This window comes from Schistocerca nitens, chromosome 3, assembly GCF_023898315.1.
Source record: "Schistocerca nitens isolate TAMUIC-IGC-003100 chromosome 3, iqSchNite1.1, whole genome shotgun sequence".
Taxonomy (NCBI): domain Eukaryota; kingdom Metazoa; phylum Arthropoda; class Insecta; order Orthoptera; family Acrididae; genus Schistocerca; species Schistocerca nitens.
In genome coordinates, this window is record NC_064616.1 from 742,561,267 (window position 1) to 742,573,537 (window position 12,271).

At 40.6% G+C, this 12,271-nt stretch overlaps 1 protein-coding gene across 1 annotated transcript in view; it reads right to left on the reverse strand.

Moving 5' to 3' along the window:
* LOC126248719 (E3 ubiquitin-protein ligase HUWE1-like) overlaps positions 1 to 12,271 on the reverse strand; it is a 454,581-nt gene that overhangs the window by 183,402 nt on the left and 258,908 nt on the right. Inside the window, exons 26-28 of the mRNA XM_049950025.1 lie at positions 8,715 to 8,905; positions 1,514 to 1,754; positions 381 to 540 (exon numbers count right to left, since the gene is read on the reverse strand). Of these exons, the coding sequence (XP_049805982.1) occupies positions 381 to 540; positions 1,514 to 1,754; positions 8,715 to 8,905 (592 nt within the window). The remainder of the gene's footprint in view (positions 1 to 380; positions 541 to 1,513; positions 1,755 to 8,714; positions 8,906 to 12,271) is intronic.

Sequence of the window (12,271 nt, forward strand, 5' to 3'; positions counted from 1 at the left end):
TTGACTGCTATTTCGCGCAAAACACCACTGTGGTGTCAATGGACAGCATAGTGTTAATTGACTTTATTGTGGATTTTTGGTGGAACATTGCAGTAGTAACATAATGAAATAATCATTTGCCTCCTTTCACAAAATTTTACCACATATGACCCAAATTTGGATTCCAGGCACATTTGCCAGCATTACACTGTTTCAAAGCTGTTATCACCACACTATGATGTACTACCATTCATATAATCCACAACCATGAGTGAGGAATTTAGGCACTAGTTAAAAGAGGTTATAATGGTAAGCAACACAGTAATTGAGTAACAATTCTAAATATTACATCGGGATTACACAGGCCAACTCTTGTAAGAAGTCTAATATTTAATACTTACTTCGCTTTGAGAGGTGATTTATGTCAATCCTTAGAACATCAGATGCAATTTCTGCGTACATGTCTGGTGCACGGCAAACACACGAAGATGTCTGCAGCATGAAAAACAATATCTCCTTGTATGGAGTAGGGTCATTCAGTTGTGCCTGTGTACGTATTACCTAGAATATATTTCAAAATAATTAAACAGTACTAATTCACTGTAATCAAACAAAGAAACAGTTAAAGTAAACCAACAAAGAAAGTATGTGAAATGCTAAATAAATATTTCACCACATTCTGCACTTGAGTCTGTCAGAGCGATTACAAAATAGCACTCATTTATAAAAATGGCTCTGAGCACTATGGGACTCAACTTCTGTGGTCATCAGTCCCCTTGAACTTAGAACTACTTAAACCTAACTAACCTAAGGACATCACACACATCCATGCCCGAGGCAGGATTCGAACCTGCGACCGTAGCAGTCGGGCGGTTCCGGACTGAGCGCCTAGAACCACTAGACCACCGCGGCTGGCCACTCATTTATACCAACAGATTAGATACAAATTACTCAGTGTGGCATTACATAATTAAGCACATTTCTTCAATTAGGCCTGCTCAAAAAATTATACAATAACTCCACTTGCACTGCAACAACTACTTAACCACCTTTTGAGAACAGAGTGATAATGATCTGCCAATACTGTCTTCCATACACTACTTTCTTTCACTTTATTTCCTATTCTTCCTTGTGGACCCCATGAATACTTGTTTCTTCAAAAAGAGTAGTTAGTTTATTACCTTATAAAAAATTACTAGACAACTCCATCAATGTCTCACATTTTACTAACATACTTTCTTTCATTTTTATTTTCAGTTGTACAATTAATTAGATAGTGTCCATGTTGCAGGTGATGTTTCAACCTATGGAATTTGAAGTTCATAACAGAGTAATGGCCTAAGCTGCACAGTTATGTCTGATATATATGGAATTATTCTACAGAATTAGACTTCTAATAATAGGGTACATTATACTTTTAAAATATTTGTGTACTTTGAATTCATACTTCAATAATACACATGCTGATCCAACACAGGTTTGCTTAGATTACAACTGGTATAATGTATATCCTCTCACTGATAATTTATCGTACCTTCTCCATTGTGTGCCTGAGAACAGCATATTCTTCTAAGGCATGTCTTATAAGTATTGTAGCCATATTCAAGGAAGCAGCATTGAATGGACCAGTTGTCAGAGACAGCAAGGTCTGTATACCACCAGCTTCAATAAAAGCTTTCGCTAATTCATAATTTCTTGTGAGACGTATGCAGGCGAACATTGCTGAGTGAAGCGTATCTCTGTCGAGTGAGATCTTCATTAAGCCAACACATGCCCTGCAAGTTAAAAGTTTATTAGAATACTGGAAGTATAATCAACACATTTTGTGTACATGACAAATCTGAAGCAAATACTTTCACAACAAAACTGATGGGGAGGTTTTTTTTTTACAGTGAACCTATTAAAAACATACCTTGTAAGTGTTTCCATAACTTAATATAAAAATATTTTTAGTGAAATTTAACATGGATGCAGTGAACAATATGGTTTATATAAATTTATGAACATTTTTTGTCTCTTTGGTCTTACTGTGGAACACAGGAAACACATCACGTATAAGTACTATAGCAAATTGGTGACGAAGCCAAAGCTGCGAAGCTTTATCCTCTTAGTTTAACGAGACAGGTATGTCATTTGTCTAGTGAATAATTCATTCAAACACTGTTATTAACTGCAAGATTTGGTATTACATGAAATCTATCGATAAGGCTCCAAAGATAAATAAAATCGAGAACTAGATGGCAGTCAAGTATCACTGTACGCTTAAGTGTTCACCTTACCCAATTTTCCAGTTGCAACCTTTACATTTTACTCAGATGTGTGAAACTCATTGGTATGTCTCACTCAATCTCGATGATGATGATTTCTTAGATCAGTCAACATGTGCACATGCACATGCATGCACGCACGCTTCAATCTTATTTCTCGTAATTCACATCACCTACTGCAAAATTACAGCAGGACCATGTCTGTGGTAATTGTTTGTAATTTAAATAGACACAACAAAGAAGGGTTCATAAGAAAGTGGTAATCAGAGAAATATCTTACCAGTTTTAATTATTAATTGCTGTAACAATTAAATGGGCACCTGAGAGTAGTACAGGACGGTCATAAGGTAACAGCTGCATTACAGACAACCAGTTCATACAGAATGGCAACAAGGAGAGCAGGGTTGACTTGTTCAAGTCATAAACCACACTATGAGACACTGGAACGTCATCCTGTTAGTTGCACTGTGCTTTGATCTCAGTTATTGGACACTGATTGAGGAGTAAAGCTTATGACAGAAAACTGGATGAACAGCTTAATAGAACAAAACATTACAATCTGATGATTATTAGTGCTGAAGATCCAAAACCACAGAAGTTATGGATGGAAAGTATTCCCAGTAACTGAAATGCCATGACTAAATGCACCTATGCATCTGCTACCTTCCAACACAAACCCATGAACTCAAACTCCAAATGGAAAGTTTGGAAAACAGGAGAAAAGATACTGCTGAAGTAATACTGTGAGCACAGGTCAGGCGTCATTCTTGGACAGCTCAATCGGTAGAGTACCTTTCTTTGTGACAATGAGGGGGAATAAATGGAAATAATAAATGGCATATGCTCTCAACATAATCCCTTGCACCAAGAGTGTACCACGCATCCCATCAAAGTAGCACTTGTGTCATTGGTGTATTTCACTGAAACACCTTACAGAAGATTAAGACTTGTTTATCCTTACTTTAAACAAACAATGAATTTGCAAATCCATTAAAACTGTGATTTGCCAATTCTCTTGCATTAATTTTTCATTTGTTTCAATGTGCATCATGTGTTCATTTGTAATGCATCTTAAAGTGTCTCACATTCTTACAGAAGTCTTAGCTTTATGGTACATTACTTCACAGTTATTTTGAGTTTCTTTATGATCACTGCGGAGCAATATATGGAGAAATTACAGCAGAATCAGAAGTATGCCAAAAGTGCTCATTAACTGTAAGACCACGGGGCATGATGGAATACCATGTCATTATTACATTGACTGCACAAATGATCAAGTTCCCAGCCTAGCCATACTTTATGAGAAGTCACTGGAAAACAAAATATTTCAAATGTTTTCAAAGACAGTTGGCTGACAGATGCACAGAACTTCAGGCCTATATTTTGATCTCCATCTGTACGTTGTGAAATGAATGAATAAATTTTATCAAATTACCTTTCATTAGGAATGTGGAATGCACTCAATGATTGTGATATGACATTCAAAGTGATGGAGAATGGCAATCAGTCATCCTTTCCATTCAGGCTTTATAAAATCAAATCTATATATCAGCTAGTAACTAGCCATTATCAGTTTAGTATTTCAAAGTTTTAATAGATGCCCTAGTACATCAATCTCCTGTTGTTCAGGATCCTGCCACAGTTCATTGAAGACTCATGCAAGACTCTTAAATGAACTGTGACAGGAGCCCGAACAACAGGGGATTGACATACTATGGCATGTATACAACTTTCAAATACTGCATTGATAATGGCTAGTTAGTGCCCATAACTTAGATTTGTTTTAATAAAGTGTGAATGGAAAGGACAACTGATTGCTGTTCTCTAACAGTTTCAAATAAATTTTATGTTAAATGTAAATGTCGTGTGACTAGAGCCTCACGTCGGGTAAACTGTTTGCCGGGTGCAAGTCTTTCGATTTGATGCCACTTTGGCGACTTGCGCGTCGATGAAGATGAAATGATGATGATTAGGACAACACAACACCTAGTCCCGAACAGAGAAAATCTCCAACCCAGCTGGGAATAAAACCCGGGCCGTTAAGATTGACATTCTGTCGCGCTGACCACTCAGCTACCGGGGCGGACGATTTTATGTTAATCTATTATGATTAAAGATATTTGACACTCTTTTAGGTAATAACCAGTAATAAAGACCCAGATTTATGGAACACAAGACACAAAGATTTAAGCAACAAAACATTAATAGCATTTAACACCATGCAATAACATGCCATACAAATATTTCACTGCACTATCACAAGTAACATTAACCTTAGAATGAAATATTCTGTATGTTTAAATAGGCCTGAAGAACAGTTTATTGAAGCAGTTCATGGTAGTCAAACACAGCCACATATCACTACTTTACTGAGAAAGTGTTTTATAATTGTAAAAATCTCATTTTGTATCCTAGCAAACATGCAAGCAACTAAGCAATTAACCATCCGTTTTCTTGATTTGTAACACTCACAAACAGATCCCAGCAATTGTCTGTCTGTTTTGTTTTAGGGCACAAAAACAACTAGGGTCATATGCGCCCAAGTCAAAACTATAGAACACAAACACAGAGGTGGGGGAAACGACTGTGTGTCGGTCCCAATGGACAGAGTAGCAGCTAAAAAGGCACGTGGAAAAAGGGCTAAAAAAACACCATACAAAAATGGAGGCCCAAAACTAAAAATTAAATGGCCTTGGTCATATTTCTTTGGCGGATAAAAAGTAAAACACGGTCGACAGCCCGCACATCATTCGCTAAAACTACTGATAAATCAGATAGCAAACACAAGTTGTAAGGGGGGAGGGGAGGTGGTACAAGCATTCCAGCAGGAAGTGGTGGCAGTTAAAATTTGGGCGCAATGCGTACGAAGTGTTGGGGCAGTGTCACTGAGCAAATGACGATGGCTAAAAAGGCAGTGCCCAATACGCAGCTGAGTTAAAATGATCTCCTCCCGGAGGGTGAGCCGAGAGGAGGTCGTCCAAGGCACCGGGAGAGGCTTAATAAGCTGAAGCTTGTTCCTGTGAAGGGAGGACCATTGGTGATGCCAAAGGGACACCACTCCGACAGACAGCAATTCAGAGATCACTGGAGGGAATATAGGTTGTTGCGGGCTGGGGTACAAGGACGGCAGCCTTGGCAGCAGCCTCGTTTCCTGGCAGACCAACATGACCAGGGACCCACAGAAACATGACATTGGCTCCACCAAGAGTGAGAAAGTGACAGTTTTCCTGGATCCACTACACTAAGGCATGAGCAGTGTATAGCGAACAGACTTTGGAGAGTGCTGAGTGAGTCTGACACAGGACAGGTGGCCAACTGTTTGTTTGTGTGTTTGTTCTGTTTTACGGCACAAAAAACAACTGAGGTCATATGCGCCCAAGTCTAAACTATAGAACATGAACACAGAGACAAGGTAAACGACTATAAGTCAGTGCCAATGGAAAGAATAGGAGACATCTAAAACAAGGCATTGGGAAAAGACTAAAAAACACCATACAAAAATGGAGATCCAAAACTAGAAATTAAATGGTCTTCACCATATTGCTTCAGTGGATAAAAAGTAAAACCCAGACAACAGCCCACACATCATTTGCTAAAACAGCTGATAAATCAGATGACAAACCCAATATGAAATGTAAATTGGTAAAAAAAGGGCATTCCAGCACGTAGTGGCGGACAGTTAAAATTTGGGCGCAATGCGTAAAAAGTGGTGGGGCAGCGCCACTGAGCAAATGATGTTGGCTAAAACAGGCAGTGCCCAATATGCAGCCGAGTTAAAATAATCTCCTCTCTGTGGGAGGGCTGAGAGGAGGTCGTCCAAGGCACCGGGAGAGGTTTAATATGCCAAAGCTTATTCCCGTGAAGCGAGGACCATTGGCGATGCCAAAGGGACACCACCTCCTGACAGACGGCAATGCAGTGATTATCAGAGAGAATAGAGGTACTCGCAGCTGAGGTAAGAGGACTGCAGCCTTGGCAGCAGTGTCAGCAACCTTATTTCCTGGCAGACCGACATGACCAGGGACCCACAGAAACATGACATTAGCTCCACCAAAAGTGAGCAAATGACAGTTTTCCCTCAACCCACTGCACTAAGGCATGAGCAGAGTACAGAGACTTTGGAGGGTCCTGAGTGAGTCTGGGCAGAGGACACAATTGTGAAGGCTCTGTCGCCGTATGTACTCTGCGGCCTGGTACAAGGTGAAAAGCTCAGCCTTAAATACTGAGGAGTGGGCTGGAAGCCAATATCAAAAGACACGAGTGCCAATGACGAATGCACACCCGACCCCATGGTCAGTCCGAGAGCCATCAGTGTATACGAAGGTACTATCACTAAATTCCATGCAAAGGTTGTGAAACTGAAAGCGATAGACCGAGGCTGGAGTTGTGTCCTTCGGAAGTGAATGAAGGCCAAGGTTAACATGGGCCGCTTCATAAAGTCAAGGTGGTGAAGGGTTCACACCCACTGGGAAAATTGCAGGCAGCGTGAAGTTAAGCAGCTGTAGCAAGTGGCGAAAGCAGACTCCAGGAGGTAACAGAGAAGAGGGATTAGCCCCATACTGACGATCAAAGGAATCATCAAAAGAGGAGATTTAGGAGGGGTGGCCATGCAAGGCAGACAAACGGCAGGCATACCTGCTAAAGAGAAAGTCACAGCAGTAGGATAGTGATAGTTCAGCAGCTTCAGCATACCGACTCTCAACCGGGTTGGTGTAAAATGTGCCCGTGGCCAAACGGATGCCATGATGATGGATAATATTGAGAGGACCTAAAAGGGATGAGCATGCAGATGCATAAACGAAGCACCCATAGTCGAGTTTAGAATGGACATTCTTTGAGCCCTTCTGGTTATAGGAAGACCTGGGTGTTGTTTCTCTGGAGGGCCGGAGGAGGTCTTCTCGGGAGTATTCCTTCTGTCCTTTCCTGCCTGGTGGTTGTGTAGCGGGTAGCTTTGCCCCTTTAGGAGGGTTTGACCATTTGCTGCACAGCGGGATGGGGGGACGGTGATGCTACCTTGACACTGGATGACTTCACAACCTTAGAGCACAATTTGAGGTTGCATGTCTGCATGGCCATGTCCTTCATGAAGCGAGGGGTAACAAGAACAGAACTTTAAGTGCCTGACGGGAGAACACAAGGTTTGCGACTAGCCAGTAACTTGCGAGCTACTGGGTAAGGCACTTTTCCTTTACCCAAATCTCTTTAACAGCCTGCTCATCTAGATACCCGGGACACTCCCAGGAGGTGGCGGCATGGCCGCCATTGCGCCATTGCAGTTGCGATACAGCTGGGAGGAAGAGGCGGAGATTCGCCCTCATGTGCATCCTGGCCACAGGTTACACATTTGGCTGGGTGTCGACAAGATGTTAGAGTGCGGTTGAAATGATGACACTGGTAGCGGCACATCAGATTCGAAATGTATGGCTGAACTGTGGTGATTTCATAGCCTGCTTTAATCTTGGATGGCAGCACCACCCTATCAAAAGTGAGGAAAAGAGTGCGGATGGGCAACAAGGAGGAATCGACCTTTTTCATTACATGATGGATGGCAATGACACCCTGATTGGAGAGGTAAGATTGTATTTCAGCCTCGGTTAGACCGTCAAGCAGCCTGCTGTAAATTACACCAAGGGAAGAATTCAAAGTTTAATGTGTCTCGACATGAACAGGGTAGTCGTGGAGAAGTGAGGCAGCAAGTAGTAGTAGTGCTTCAGAATCAGAAGCCGCCTCTAAAAGCAAAGTGCCATTCTGTAATCAAGAGCAGGATTTAACAGGATCAGCAATGGAATCAACATCTTTCTGAATAATAAACGGATTGACCATGGTGAAGGACTGACTGTCTTTAGTACGCGATACCACAAGGAACCATGGTGCAGCGGAAAGGGTCTTCGAATCAGTAGCCTCATTACGCTTACATTTCATTGATGTTGATGGAGAGGATGATTGACTCATTGTGAGGAAATCACACATGATTGCTAGCATCTCTGATGGCGCCCTCCTTCCAAATGCGGGCCCCCCTTCACAAGGAGGCGCACCGGCCTTAGGTGACTGTACACACCTCAGGTCACACCTCCCGAACAGCTGATGGAGGGACCAATTGGCAATTTGGGAAGGTTGCAGCTCAGGCAAATCACCCCTCCCTGGGCCTGTCCTGTACCAGGGGGTACATGCGAACCCTACCTGTCAAACTGGGGCTGGGAATTATGCATTATCCAGTCACCTTTTACTCGTCAGATGTGTGGGCCGGCCTTCAGGAGCATACAGGGAGAGAGAGAGAGAGAGAGAGAGAGAGAGAGAGAGAGAGAGAGAGAGAGAGAGAGAGAGAGAGAGAGAAAAGAAAGAAAGTTGAGACTGTTTGCAGGTCAGTGGCAGAATGCAGAACACTCCCAGTAATACCCCAGACATGTTCCTCAAAGGGAGGGAGGGAAGAATAGCAACAGGATAGACATACAGCACAGACGGGTATACCTAATTATCTGACAGGATCGTGTTGTGTCATACTGTTGAAGATTCACTGGTTTCCTTCGCTCTGAGAAATCTAGACATTCAACATCCATATCTTCACCAGAATTTTCTTTGGTTGATGTTTTCACGTCATTTTTATCCCTGCACTTCAATGACAAAGTTACAGGTCTGCTATTCCCAGTTTCTTCATTTGTCTGTAACAGAAAAAATGTGTGTGTAAAGCAGAAAAATCATTTTACCTTAGATGAATTACACATGTACGTATTTTGTTGTCATCTTCAAACATCTAGCAATTGTGCAATCTAATATCAGTATCTAATCTCATTAAAACAAACCATAAATATGCATATATAAAATACTTCAGAACTTTGTGCTGTATCTGTAGCTTCCAACAGTAGTTATGTGAAATACAGATTATTTGAAGATTTGATGTAAAAACCTGTGCAAAATGTATGACTGGGCATTATAGATGTCTGAATTTTCTGTACAGTAACATATAGAATAAAAAGGTGCAAGAATTCTTCCCAAAGAGTATCAATAGGGAAGATAAGCTCAAACAAATGTGTATGTGTAACAAGATGTGAGAAAAACAATTGTTAAGTATTACAGTGAGACCTTTATACAGTTACAGAGTATGAGAAAGGAAGAGAGAGAATAAGATATGGAGAACAGAAACCTGTGTAACAAAACATGTGATAGCATCTAGAGATCTTCTGGAGGTTAGGCAAAACGGGAAAAATTTTGCATAGTACAACAGTGACTGAAATCATTATTTTTATAATATACTAACTAGAGTAAACTTCGCAATGCTTCACAATTACTAATGTGTAGGGAAATTGAATACATGTCCCAATCTCTTCCTCTCTCTGTCCATCACCACCTCCCCCCACCCTTCTCCACCTCCTCTTTCCCCCTTTCTATATCCATTTTCTCTCCCCACCTTTCTGTTCATCTCCTCTTCCTGCTCTCTCTTATCTTGAGCCTTATTTACTGTCTTTCCCAATGAATCCTGGATTGGGAACTGAAGTCACTGAACTTGAATGGGTAAATCTGTTGGGATCACTGGTATACAGGATATGAAAGACCCTTCCTGCTGCTAGATCTGTGAGGATAGTAGCTTCATTGACAGTATTTTGCATAGTTTCATTCTGTAAACAGGTAGGATTACGAAGTTTCCAACGATTCAGATTCCAAAGTAGTATTCTAATCATAAGCTGCTAATCCATCAATACAACTTTCCCATTTTCTGTGAAAACGCACTGCAAGGAAGAAGAAAAAACGGCACATACCGTATTTACTCGAATCTAAGCCACACTTTTTTTCTGGTTTTTGTAATCCAAAAAACCGCCTGCGGCTTAGAATCGAGTGCAAAGCAAGCGGAAGTTCTGAAAAATGTTGGTAGGTGCCACCACAACTAACTTCTGCCGTCGAATATATGTAGCGCTACACAGGTATGCTTTGTAGGCACAGAGATAAATACTGGCGCCAAAACCTCTGCGTCAGTAAATAAATTAAAAAAAAAAAAAAAAAAAAAAAATGGTGGAAGACGAGCTTTTTTTTCTCCGCCCCCAGTTTCGACCACTGCATTTTCATACATTATCCAACGAAGTAAATACAAATTCCGTATTGTTCATCTTCGAAAGTAGCAGAATTTCAATGTACTATGAAAATCCGACTGGCAAGACTGTTGCTAATAGGAACCTGATGAAATTCTCTTCACCATAAGAATAATACGAATATAAACATTTTGCCATGTATTCTTTCGTGTTTGCTGCTATCTCATTTAAATCCTGTCTGCCTAATAAACTACGAAACTAGAGTGAGACAACAGCAAACGCGGAAGAATATACGTATCGTGTCATGTTTATATTCGTATTATTCTTATGCCTAATAGTGATACAGTCAGAAATGAAGCACGGCAACTGACTAGATTTTTAAATCTAAAATGACTAATTTCTGTGCAGAATTTGATGTACTAAAGAAGCGGCCGCAAAGATTTTCAAACGGAGAAAAATTTTCGCCTAACTCTCGTTCAGAACATGTTCTATCATACGCAGTCTATTATTTGGTTCTTGTTGATCATTATCAAAGAAAGCAGCAGTGTAAGTAACAACAAGTAGCAGTCACTTGCCATTGTTTCGCTAATGAGACAATTCCTCTCTTTTTTTTAATTGTAAGCGGCGGTAGCGTGCACAAAAGCAAGCCATGCCGCGGGCGGTGACAGGCCGTAAACACGCACTATCAGAATGCGACAAACAATGCATGATGCAGTACAGTAATGCATTTTCAGCTTAGAGTGACGTAAACACCTATAACAAAGAAAACGACACTTATCAGATCAAAGCAAAATAAGCAATCGATTCAAACCAGACGAAGCACGTGAAAAAGGAAGGGTACCCGTATAAATACGGACGGAGCGCCTGACGCATAGCAATGGCTACCTGGTAAAGCTTAACTGCTAAGCTTACGACTTGAACCAAACTATTGTAGCTGTATCATCTTTCATTCGACCTAAATTGTGTCTCATATTACAATGGACCAACTTTGTTTCGATTTGAAGGTGCGGCCTAAAACTTTTCTCCCCCCTTGAATTTCGAGTCTCAAATTTCAGGTGCGGCTTAGATTCGGGAATTTTTTTTTTCCTCGATTTCGAGTCTCATTTTTCAGGTGCGGCTTAGATTCGAGTAAATACGGTAGTTGTGTATAAAAATTGTGCTTAAAATTATTCATAAGGACAAACAATGAATATGGAAGAAACAATTTGTCTAATGTTTAAATGCTTTGATATTTTAGTTAAACCTGACTGCATGAAAGAAAATGAAACTTCAGATTTTCACAGTGCAGCACTTTCTCACACACTTTTTTTAACAGAAAACAAGTACATTGCTGTTTAAAAAAAGAATTACTCTATATCCGGCTGAATGTTTATAGAGTATCATGTAAAAATGTGAATGTTATATCATATATATATATTTATATGTTACATACACTAATAATATGTATTGTCCATGTCTCCCCACGTTTATTGGAGTATTGTGCAAAAACTGAAGTAAATCTGTTGAGATTTTTGCTAACAACCTTTCCCCTTTATATAGCACAGAGGGTGGTCAGAAACAGTCTGAAAGGCTTGTAAGGGTGTTGCAGGGTAGGTCGTGCTGAGCAACAATTGTTAAGATAAAAATTCAATACATTGTGTTGTTTCAGAGTTAATAAGCATCAAAGTTAGCCCATCAGGCTGTTACGCATGCCACTTGCTCTGCCAGAGATGGGGTCACCAAACATGTTTTTCATTTGACTTCCTAAAACCAAACAAGAGAGCGATACAAAAATTGGACTTTTGAGAGTAGTATGAATCGAACCAGAGTCAAAGGCTAAAAAGTCCTGTGCGCTGTCATCAATGCTATGAGAACTGATACTAACTGCGTATGGCAGGCCACCTGAATTTGCGTGTGCAATGGCCCGATTGGTTAACTTCAATGCTAATTAACTCGAACAGCACAACATATTGAATTTTTTTCCTCAACAATTATTTTTCAGCACAACCTACCCTGCAACAACCT